At 37.5% G+C, this 12151-nt stretch overlaps 1 protein-coding gene across 1 annotated transcript in view; it reads right to left on the reverse strand.

Annotated features, from left to right (window-relative positions):
• The window catches only part of gnai2a (guanine nucleotide binding protein (G protein), alpha inhibiting activity polypeptide 2a), an 80453-nt gene that overhangs the window by 24395 nt on the left and 43907 nt on the right, over positions 1-12151 (reverse strand). The window contains exon 2 of the mRNA XM_007254555.4: positions 575-617. Within this exon, the coding sequence (XP_007254617.2) occupies positions 575-617 (43 nt within the window). The remainder of the gene's footprint in view (positions 1-574; positions 618-12151) is intronic.

Raw genomic sequence — 12151 nt, forward strand, 5'->3', positions numbered from 1 at the left:
TATAATGCTAATATAATAACATAATTGCAATTACAATGCAATTACACGCTTAGCTTTTGATAATTAAGAATTTTGGTATATTGGTATATTATTATTTTTTTTTCTTAAACATTGATATTTTGTCCCAAACCTAATCTAATCAACAATGCTGCAATATATAGTATCGTTTCGATCGTATCATATCGATATGTGGCATCAAAAATAAGTTATTTAAGATATTTTTATCGAAACATGGACGCTCTACACTCCCTAAGACTAATTTATCCTTTTCAGTAACACAAATGCTGTGTACCATTGAGAATATTGTGATCATTGTCACAGTATTGTGATATCACTGTTATCATGGGCAATGTATCATGAGATGCCCTGTGATATGCACCCCTAGTTGAAACACTGGCTCAATTACATTCATGGGTACTGTCCTTGCTAAGTAAACACAATAGGCTATAGTAGGGTCAGAAAAATTATTTGAGGTCATGTCCATATATTTCGCATGGTAAATCGATAACTTAATTATCGTGACAGGCTTGTGCATGTGTGTGTGTGTGTGTGTGCGCGCAAGAGCATCACTCACTTCATCTGCTTAACAATGGTGCTCTTCCCCGACTCTCCAGCACCTGCAACACAAACACAAAACTCAACATTAGAGAAACAATCAAACAAACAAACAAACAAGCCAATTAATCCTGCATAAACTCCCTCAGTGAGTCTGAAGAGTTCAGACAGACAGACGAGCTGCAGCGCTCCCCACAGAACTGCATTTAGAGTCTACAAGAAGGAGCTCAGTCTCAGTCAACAGAGCTCATATTGCTGAATAAAAGCAAAACTGTCTCTGCTGGGTATGATGCAAACACTGGTAAAACAACCCAATCAAACATAACATACACACCCCTGCTTTTCATTATTTTCTCTCTCTCTCTCTCTCTCTCTCTCTCTCTCTCTATTTCAGTCACACACACAGTAACTGAGGTCTCAGTAACACAGTCAAGTGTTTATAAGTACTGTAGAGGGTGCAAGTGAATAAGCACTGTTCTGAGGCATGCTGTGATAAATGTAGAGCTGTGGTCAATCATTGTAAGTAAGTGTGTATGTGTGAGAAAGTGTGTGTGTGTAAGATTTAGAATAATTCCTATTGTACACAGTTAAAAGCAGTGTTAAATCACAGTTCTGCTAAGTGTAAAATGCAACTTCTTATTCATATTAATTTTTATATTAATAATTTACTCTGTACACTGCTTTACTCTGTGAGATATGTGTGGGATGTGTGTGTGTGTGTGTTTACGAGATGGATGGCGGGAAAAGACAATTCAACGTTCTGTTACTCATTTCCTTCTTCCCCTCCCTTCCTCTTCTGTCCCACTATTTCCATTTGACCTCCTTTAGGCCCTACCTAAAATGTTTTGGGTTTTTTTTGCCTTGAACTTGTATTGCTCTATGTACATCATTAATGTAAGTCACTTTGGACCACAGCGACTGCTGAAATGTACTGTAATGTAATGTAATTTTACTATGAAATCTCATGCAGTTGCATTAATTGAACACCAGAGGACAGAATTCCACCAATGCAGGCTGGAGAACCAGTGGGTGTAAGCAACTGGTAAAGGACATGTCAAATACTTTAGACTTAAGCCAATCACAGACTCGCTTTTTGATGTCCGTCACTTTTTTAAGCCATTTAACAGCTAGAGTTAGCCATGACAAGTTTAGTTGAAGCCATACCATAATTGAGCACACTGGTCAGTATTCTTTGGAGTGAATTTTGTGCCAAAAAGTTTATGAATATATTTAAATATATAAATATTTAATATATAAATAAATAAAACCCACAATCAAAATTTTAAGAATCAAAAGGAAAAAAACTTTTTCTAATTCAAAAAAGAGAAAAAAATATAGCAAATATATATATATATATATATATATATATATATATATATATATATATATATATATATATATATATATATATATATTCAAATATACCTAATTATTTTATTATTCTTTGCAGTTATTTTATATATTTTTTTAGTTTTAATTTTGCCAGATTTGGAAAATCTCTCGTTTGCGTCTGCTTCATTTTTTTCCTTCTATGTTTGGGTGGGCAGGGTTTAGAAGAAGGTGTTCCCCTTGAATCTCCATTGGTCATCTGAATTTAGATTGGTGGGTACCCTAATCCCTCGTCTGAGACCTACCAATGCCCGTGAAAAATGTGGCAAAACTCAGAAGCAAAAAATTAAGCAGCAAAATCCACAGAAAATCAACAAATACATAAAAGTAAAAGCAAAGACTGGAAAAATCCAAACTGAAATCACTTTCAAAATAACGGCAAAGAATAATAAATTAGTCAAGTATATTTAAAAATATATATTGGCTATATTTGTTTTCTCTTTTGAACATATACTTTTTTCTTATGATTCTTAAAATTTTGATTGTGGATTTTATTTTTTGTGTAAAACTTTTGGCACAGAATTCACTCCATAGTACTCAACCTCAGGTATACTTAGAAAAACACCTCAACTTACACAAGTGTGATTATTTCCAAGCCATCCCCAGACCAATTTATCTACTACTATCAGTGTGAAAATGTCCTCCTTCTGCTGCTCTCATTGTAATTTAACAGGGTCTGGCTGACACACACATTTATGATGCATTGTATCCACACAGTGTTTCTATATTTAGATTCTGTAATAAAGTGTTTTAAAGCTTCTCCAGGTTGCAGTGCAGTGCTGGGGAGTGTCAGAGCGAGTCGGAGTGGTTTGTTATTGTTCAGTGAGAGCAGTTTTACTGTTTAGCCTTTTCAAACCCTGAGCACGCCATTAATCCTCCTAATAATTACATCACTGTTAATAATATATCAAATAAACGGGCATTTATATACAGATAGAGAGCAGCAGAAACCTTTATCAACATCCAGTCTCTCTTATTCTCTCTAACTCTCTCTCTGGCACAGCGCTGTTTATTTTCACAAGTGCACACACACACATACATCTCACATCATACACATCTCTCATCTGCCATTACAGTCAAATACGCACCCAGCTGTCGTCTCATGCTCACACACATGTACACACGCACACACATACACACACACACTCGCTCATATTTGTCATCACGCTCTGTGTTTTGCTGGATCTGGATGCAGTCTGTCACGTCCTCACGCCGCTGGGCCTGAGTGTGTGTGTGTGTGTGTGTACATGTGTGTGACCGTGAGTGTTTATGTCACAAGATACAGGGATTGGAGACAGAAGTCTCGCAGATACACCCGCACAAACATCATAGAAGACGTTTTTACATGTGGTAAAGATTGTGAAAGGTGACTTCTGGCTCCTTTCCGAAAAGACAAGCGACTCTGGCAGAAATCACATCCACATTCAAAGCAGAACACCCCACATGCATATCTCTATTAGGGCTAAATTGTTAAGCAAATACTACTGTGGAAAAATGAAAATGTAATCCACCAAATGCATTGCTTTTCGTGCCAAAATGAAATGCAAAACCAGTACGACATTACATTTCACTGCACTTGATCTTCTTATTGAAAAACAATAAACAAGAATTTACATTTTCTAAACAAAACGCTGAATTTGTGTCAGAATTAGGGGTGGGCGATATGGCTCTAAAATAATATCACGATATTTCATGGTATTTTCACAATAACGATACTTTTGGCGATATGACAAAACACTGAATTAGAAAAATGATTTAGAATTGTATTATTGCATGCAATATGATATGGCTAACAGAAGTCAATGATCCAGAATGTCATGATACTAGTAATATATAATGGGAAATGAGAACCGTGTGAATTTTTCTTTTGCTAAAAACTGCAAAAAAAGTAGTACTATGATGTGATAATTAGGGGTGGGACGATATTTCAGGGTAATAAAATATAAATAAATAAAATACGATATAAAACATTTTTGGAGATATTATCACGTGCGATACAATATGGAACACCCCTAGTCAGAATTGCAAATAAAATGCAATCAGCTCAACTGCACTGTATTCCACAGTGTGGTGCTGCGAATACGACTGCACAGTTTGGGTAAAAGTATCTAATTCCGATTTTTCCACAAAATTTTGTGATTTAAACTACGATTATTTTTTATCCATTACATTCTATAAACTACACGCTGCAACGTGATGCATCTCCGGAAGAGCAGGCTGTGTCTTCACACACACACACACACACACACACACACACACACACACACACACACACACAGGCTATTGGCTACTTTAAATCGCAGCTCATGCAACAGAAAAAACAATTTCATTTAAATCACGATTTCAATTAAAAAACGATTAACCGTTCAGCCCTAGCAGCAAATGTTCAAAAGCAAATCACAATGCACAGGAATTGCATTCGTCTCTGACCAGAGCTGTGTTTGTGCAAAAACGAAATGCAATCACTATCCAAACAGAACCCACTCTCCCACAGGTCTATGCTTTCATTGGACATAGGAATAGTTCATGTGTTTGTTTTAATGTTATCTGTACGTTTAGTCCAGTTAGTTTAAGTTTTACAGTTCAGTTTAGTGACTAAGTGCGCTAAAGAGCTTTGCTGCATCCTGTCATAATCATATATGTGGGTGGAGTCTCCCTATAGTTGGCCCTATACTTGGTTGCCATATTCTTCCTCTAAACATTGCTTGTGAATTGCACAGTAGAATGAGTGTAACAGAACATTTTCTCATTAAGTTTCTAAATATATTGGTTTCTAAATAAGGGTTAATCTACAGTTACAGTAGATACAGAAACCACCAATGTCAGGAACCTGTTGTGTGAAGAATGTGCAGGTGAAGTTAAGTCAGATTTTTGGCTCAACACAGTTTTTTGTTTTTTCTTCTATTGTTTAATAATACATTTTGGGTCCACTGGTCAGGACTATGTTTCACAGCACCTTTCACACCTGCTATTTTTATGATTCTACTGAGAAACCAATCATTAAGATGCTATTCACATCATCCCAGCATCCCTCTCTCTCTCGCTCTCTTTCTCTCTGTGTAGTGAGAGATTACTCCAGTGTTGGCAGCCTCACTCCACATCACACTCAAAGAGCTTAATCTGTTACGCATGCTCGCTCTCCTTCACCACGTGCTGATAAAAACGTCCTGCCAGATAATCACTCATATCTAACCGTTCTGCTTTGATAGGCTGACGGATGCAGCAGCACTCTGTCTGCTTTATTATTAATCGTTATTATAGTGAAATACTGACAGCGATGAAGTCAAATCAAGAGGATTTTATAGTCATTATAGTAGTGGAGTGTCATTGCAATACATATGGTAGAAATGCACTATATGGACAAAGGTATTGGGACACCTGCTCATTCATTATTTCTACTGAAATGAAAGGAATATATATATATATATATATATATATATATATATATATATATATATATATATATAAACTGGCACCAGACGATCACCTACAATCAAAGATATATGTTAATGTGGTCCTGCAACCAGTGGCCATAGTTTTTCCAGGCTTCTTGCTCCATTTTAAAGGCAAATCTAATGAACTTTTTAAGACCACAATAAATATAAAAAGGCCCAAAAATGTAGCCATAATTTTTTAGTAGAAAATAATTTATTGTATTGGAAAGCAAACGTTTTTTTCAATTTTGTTCCATTTTGATGTAGAACATGTTAGCATGTTAGCTAGCTTGCAAATAATGTTAGCTAGCTCTCCGCTAACCCAAGTTCTCTTCCCAATAATGTAGCTAACTCGCCGCGAACATTAGTATGTTAGCTAGCTCGCTGCTAATATTAACTCTGCTAACCTTAGTTCTCTCCCTGGTATCATTAGCTAGGTAGCGGCTAATGTTAGCCAGCTCTTCGCTAACCTTAGTTCTCTCCACTGTATCATTAGCTAGGTAGCTGCTAATGTTAGCTAGCTCTTCGCTAACCTTAGTTCTCTCCCCGGTAACTTGCCACTCATGTTAGTATGCGCTTTCACAATGGCATTAAACGCACCATCTAAAAATGTAGTACCTAAAACAAACTGTCTGTTTGTTTGGGTTTTGTGCCATATCAGCAACATATTGGCTATTTTATGGCATCGACAATGTTCGTGACTTGAGCATCACAGACTTAAATCAGTTTCTTCATACAAAGTACATCCAGAAAAGTAAGTATTTCAGCTGGTGGATTCATTTCTTTCATATTTGTAACCCTATAAAAGTTATTTATGGTGGTTAAAAGTGCAGGACAGTCTACTAAGATGTGTTTAATAGTTTGAGGAGTATACCTACAGCAAATTACAGTAAATTTAAGACAATTTAAGACTTTTTAAGGACTTGCGGGAACCCTGTGTTTCTGCACACATTGAAGACACAGGTCTGACTATGTGACTGGCCGCGGAATAGTATCTATCCCTGATTGTGTGTCCAATGGCATCCCACACATTTTCAATCAACACTCCACCCCACCACAAAATCTGAAGGAACATTATGTACTAAATGTATGTACATTTACAGACTGCACAAGGCTTTGGCAATGTAGAATTGATATCAGTTTGCATGTGAATGTTAGGACAAGATATGCAACGGAAATAATATATCATGTGATGACTAAAGTCAGCTTTTGCATATGAGATTTCTAATCAACCTAATATTATGACCTAATAATACACTAATATTGATGTTTCCCACACTCTTGAGTAAACTGAGAGCTCGTCCAGGGCAGCCAAGACATGGCACTGAGGCTTTAATGACTGTAAATATATCAGAGAGAAGACTCACAGTAACAAGAGAGTACGAGAAGTCCCACAGCTAATGTGTGACACGCAGCAGGAGACAACACGGGGGTGTACACACACACACACACACACTTTTCCCACAGCGCCTTACCGAGGAGACCACAAGGGACGACTGCAAATGAGGCTTTGGTCTCAGTGGGGTTTCCCTGCATAAATGAAAGTTTAAATTAATATGAATAAAACAAGCTGAAGGTTGCCTCAGCCGTTCTTTTCAAACCAATATCTGAGATTTCCAGACAGCTCAGACTTCAACAATCAAGCTAAACGGCCATTAGCTGCTCCGCTGCAGTCTTTAGCTACAGCTCTTTCAAACAGAAAGAATTAGAGCTCCTGCTGGGATTCAGCTTCAGAAAATGTATTTTATTTTCTTTGATTACAGACTAGAACAAATCAGGTAAAGAGTTTGCAAAGCACTAGTATTCCTTAGAAACAAATGCTAGAACTGGATTCATATAAATAAGACTGTAGTTAACCTGCTTCCGTAAACACTTCCAAACCTAAAAGCCTGTATGTGGGCACATACTTCTAACAACTTACAAGTTACACGATAGTGTTTAACAGTACTAACAGAATAAGCTATACATATTAAATTATTCAGTAGGTATTGAATAATAAGTATAGTATATACTGAAACAAATGCATTGATTAAATAATTACTAACTGAAAAATAAACAGATAGTAAATTATTTTTTAAATCAAAAACTACACACTTAAGTATTGAATAATTAAGAAGAAATAGAATAACCAGCAGGTACTGAGTAATTACTATTTACTGAATAATAAGTATGTACTGAGTAAATAGTAGACACTAAATTATCAGTTCCTGTATATGTATTTAATGAGTAATTATTAGGTACTGAGTAAGTACTATACAAATGAATAGGAATTACTTAATAAATAGTCTGTACTTAGAAAATTCTAGTAGGTACCCTGTAATTAGGTGGTACCAACCTAGTAAGTACAAAATAATATGTATTTCTTTTAAAAATATATATATATATATATATATATTATATATAAAGTAATTATGTATGTACTATTTAATTGCTAATTACTGAATAATTGGCATACTAGGTATTGAGTAATTATTAGATATTAACAGTGGTAGATATTAATTGCTATAATCTGTAGGTACTACTTTCTTGGCAAAGACGAATTACCACTTGATAAACTACTACTAGTAATCAGTATGTACTAACCTAGTACATACAGAATAATTACAACCCATTAAACAATATACAGATTCTGAGTAATGAGTAGCTAGAAAATAATAATTAGCTTATAGAAGACCTGACACTATAATTACTTTAAACACTAAAAACTAACATACTTTTTTTTAAACTCAAAAGCGCTAAAGGGGTTAAAACGGCTCGAGAGCTCCAACTTTTCATTCCAGTTCTCGTTACCTTCAGCAGACAGCTAATTACACCCGCCGTGTTTCTCACTCTGGCCCCCCGTCAGCTAGATCCTGCAGGCTGTTTCTGTGATGGCACGCTTTAATAGTTTTGGGCTTTAATTAGTGAGTGTTAGGCCCTCCTCTGGGCACTCTGAGGGCCAAGGGATGTGTCAATTCCCGCAAGGGGGGGAAAAAAGACAGTGTGACGAGTGTGTGTGTGTCTGTAGCTTGTCTTCAGAGATCTCACACACAAAGTATGTGTGTGTGTGTATGTGTGAACGCTGTACCTCAGAGAATCGATTTCTGCCATAGTCTAAAGTTAAAGCTGATGAAAAGGAGTTCCAGTGTAATAAGTGGAATCCCAGCATGCTCCTGGTGTAGAACTGTGTGTGTTTGGTGTGTGTGTGTGTGTGCGTCTCATTAGGAAAGTGTGTCACATTGCCACAGAGAGGGAATCGGTGTAATAAACACCCAACTGTGCTGGCTTTGGGCGTCCAGAAGAAATGAGAAAATCAAGCTTTGCTCTCCAGACAAACACAGCTTGTTTCGTCCTTGTAAAAACGCACTACCACAAAAATAGAAGTGTCTTAACCAGACAAACATGGGCTAGAGGGGTATAAACCCCCCAGCATTGAGCTGTGAAGCAACATAATACTGATAACCTGTGTGTATGAGCAAGAAATGGAGTCGTAATTGCTCTCATGCTCTCTCAGGAGTATAAGAGTGTGTGTGTGTGTGTGTGTGTGTGTCATTAAGCATCATGACCGTGATGCCTAGGGCTGATATCACAGTTCAAATCTGATCTAGGAACAGTCAGAGTTGCACCTGTCTCACTGATGTGTGTATCTGATAATAGGAGGCACATATCTGACACAGGGGTTCGCTCTGATAACATCATCTGCCTCAGAGCTGATTCAAGATCAGGGAGGCAGCAGAACTGTGGTGTTAAGAGCTGATATGACACTTCTTCCATCCCCACCGAGCTGCTCCAAGAAGCTTAACAGCTTTAAACTGAGGTCTTAACATAAGCCTTTTAACATCCTGTATTTATTAACTTATGAATGTATTAACAGCGGTTAATAATTCATTCCAAGCCACTCTAATGCTGAATGTGCTTTAAATTCATGCTTGTGTGTTCTAAAGGGACCCAGCTGTGGTTCTCCGGCATCTGGCTGTAGCCGACAGACTGCCTGCCCATAGCAACACTGCCCTCAAGATCCATCTGCAGCACTGCCGCAACCTTCTGCTCATAAAAAACTTACACACACATCCGTCATGTAGGGCTAGAGATGTATCCAGGATTGTATAAAGGAAAGGTCAGATTTTACTGATTCAGAAACAGTTTGAATCGTATTTCTGCGCTGTGTCATCTTAGAAACAGAGATGACATCATTTATTTGCAGAAAATGAGAAATGGCTGAAATAACAAAAAAGATGCAGAATAATGCTAGGTAAACAAGTTCATATTCATAAAGTTCTAAGAGTTCAGAAATTAATTCGGTGGAATGACCCTGGTTTTAATCACAGTTTTCATGCATCTTGGCATCATGTTCTCCTCCACCAGTCTTACACACTGCTTTTGGATAATTGTATGCCCTCCTGGTGCAAAAATTCAAGCAGTTCAGCTTGGTTTGATGGTTTGTGATCATTCATCTTCCTCTTGATTATATTCCAGATGTTTTCAAAATAAAAGAAACTCATTATTTTTAAGTGGTCTCTAGTTTTTTTCAGGACTGTATATACATTTATCTACAGTCATCTGCAAATGTCTGGGAACTTTTGCATGAAAAAATAAATAGATATGTTAATATATTTAATGTACATTTACTGTTTATTTGCTAAATATATCTGGCAAGAATTTAAAAACATTGTTGCATGTGCGAAAGTAACGGCACACTAAATTTATATACATATATATTTTTTTTAATGATTATGACCGGCGACATCTGGCTAGAATTGTCCATCTGAACAGACAAGCAAATGTCAGAAATCACATCTAGATTCCATGGGTCAAGCAAAAAGACAAAAAAGTATTGCCAATAGAATAGGGTTCTCTATGGAGCAGATAAGCATCAACCTTTTGACACCAGACCCAATGTCTCTAGCCCCGAGCTGTGGAGCAGAAGTACTGTGTTTTCTGAAATAATGATTACCCATCTAAAACTATTGGGATGAGACAGAAAGAACATCCTTATATTACTAATGATGTTTCATCATTAAACACAATCAAATCCTCACAAATGAATAGACAAATGACAGCAGATTAACCACTGAAGCAGTTACTGAGGTCATTCCAGAAATATGTGTGTGTGTGTGTGTACAGTAAATAAATTTAGATTTATCTGTTGATTAAACACTAGCAGCAGACAAACCTGCAATACAGAATAAACCTGCTGTAACACACTGGAGGCCCTTCTGTGTCCAGCACACATTTGGGTTACGCTACTCCCAACAGATCCACTCAACCTGTCTGCCAACTGAAGCCGAGCTGAATTAGGGTGTGTTTGATTAGTAAAATCACCCAAACACTGCATTTCACACTATTTTCACACTAATTCCACAACTCTAGCACAGGAGTTCTCCATCCTAGGTGTGCACCGTGATTTATAGCTGCTAATGCTAGCTGTAAGCAGCTGTTCCCAACCACAAACTCAGCTTATGTAAATCTAACAGCCTGACTGTGGGATTAGGGTGGCACACCTGGGCTCTGGTCTTGTAGTTACTGACAGTCTCTAAGCCTTATAATAACAGTCCACAGGTAACTGTGTCATGCTGAAATGCAAAAAGAAAGCATCAGCCTGTGACAGATTACAGATACACATTACAGATACAGAACTCAGCAAACCTCTGAGTGCTTGAAACACTGCAAGCACATCTAATGTAAAGATCAGAGCAACATCCACACAGATCCGTCAGCCTCGACTTCTGCTCAGAGACAAGAAGAGGATCAAACAGAGTTTACAGGATCAAAGCTGAACAAGAGGAAGGATGAGGCTGCTGAGTGTAAGAGCACCACAGGGTCAGAAGAGAGGAAATCCAGCAGTGTTCATGAATGAGATTTTTAAACAGTAAGACATTCTCCTGTTAAAATGCTAATATATCGGTATATTGATGGAAAGTATATACAGTAGGTTGCAATGGTGCCCCAATCACATCCCTCAATTCTTAGAAACAGCAAGAAGAGAGAAGAGAAGAGGGAAGAAGGGGCAAAAGAAGAGAAGAAAGCAGAAAAGAAGAAGAGGAAGAAGAACAAAAATGCAAATAAGACTGAAGAAAAAGCAAGCAAACAACAAAAAAAGAGAGGTAGCACAGGTAGAAACAGAGGGAGGAGAAAAGGTCCAGTAAATTAGTACTTTGAGGAACATGTATCTTAAAATCACATTTATTCATCTATTCCTAAATGACCACTGTGTGTGTGTGTGTGTGCTGTAGTGAGCGTGTAATCTGAAGGGTATGATGTTTTAAGCATGAAAATCGTTAAGAGTTAAGGTTTTGAAAAAAAAAAAGAGACGGACAAAGACACCTCTGTCGCTATCTTTCTCTCATTATATGTGTGTGTGTGAGAGAGAGAGACGACTGCCAATGTTGACCGTCATTCACCATCATTAAAGTCACAATTCTCCCTTTTATACTCTCTCACCCTGACCCACTGGCGCTGAGAAAGAGAGAGAGAGAGAGAAAGAGAGAGAGAGAGAGGGAGAGAGAGGGAGAGAGAAAGAGAGAGAGAGAGAGAGAGAGAAAGAAATAGAGTTTAGAAGCTCCACAACCTCACAGTTCAGAAGCTCCTAAACCTCAGTTTAGAAGCTCCTCAAACTCAGTCCTAAGCTTCTCATTCTCAGTTTAGAAGCTCCTCAACCCTCCAATTTAGAAGCTCCTCAACCTCACAGTTTAGAAGCTCCTCAAACTCACAGTTTAAAAGCTTCACAAACTCAGTCCTGAAGCTCCTTAACCTCACAGATTAGAAGCTTCTCAACCTCACAGTTTAGAAGCTCC

Source organism: Astyanax mexicanus, chromosome 24 (genome assembly GCF_023375975.1).
Source record: "Astyanax mexicanus isolate ESR-SI-001 chromosome 24, AstMex3_surface, whole genome shotgun sequence".
NCBI lineage: Eukaryota > Metazoa > Chordata > Actinopteri > Characiformes > Acestrorhamphidae > Astyanax > Astyanax mexicanus.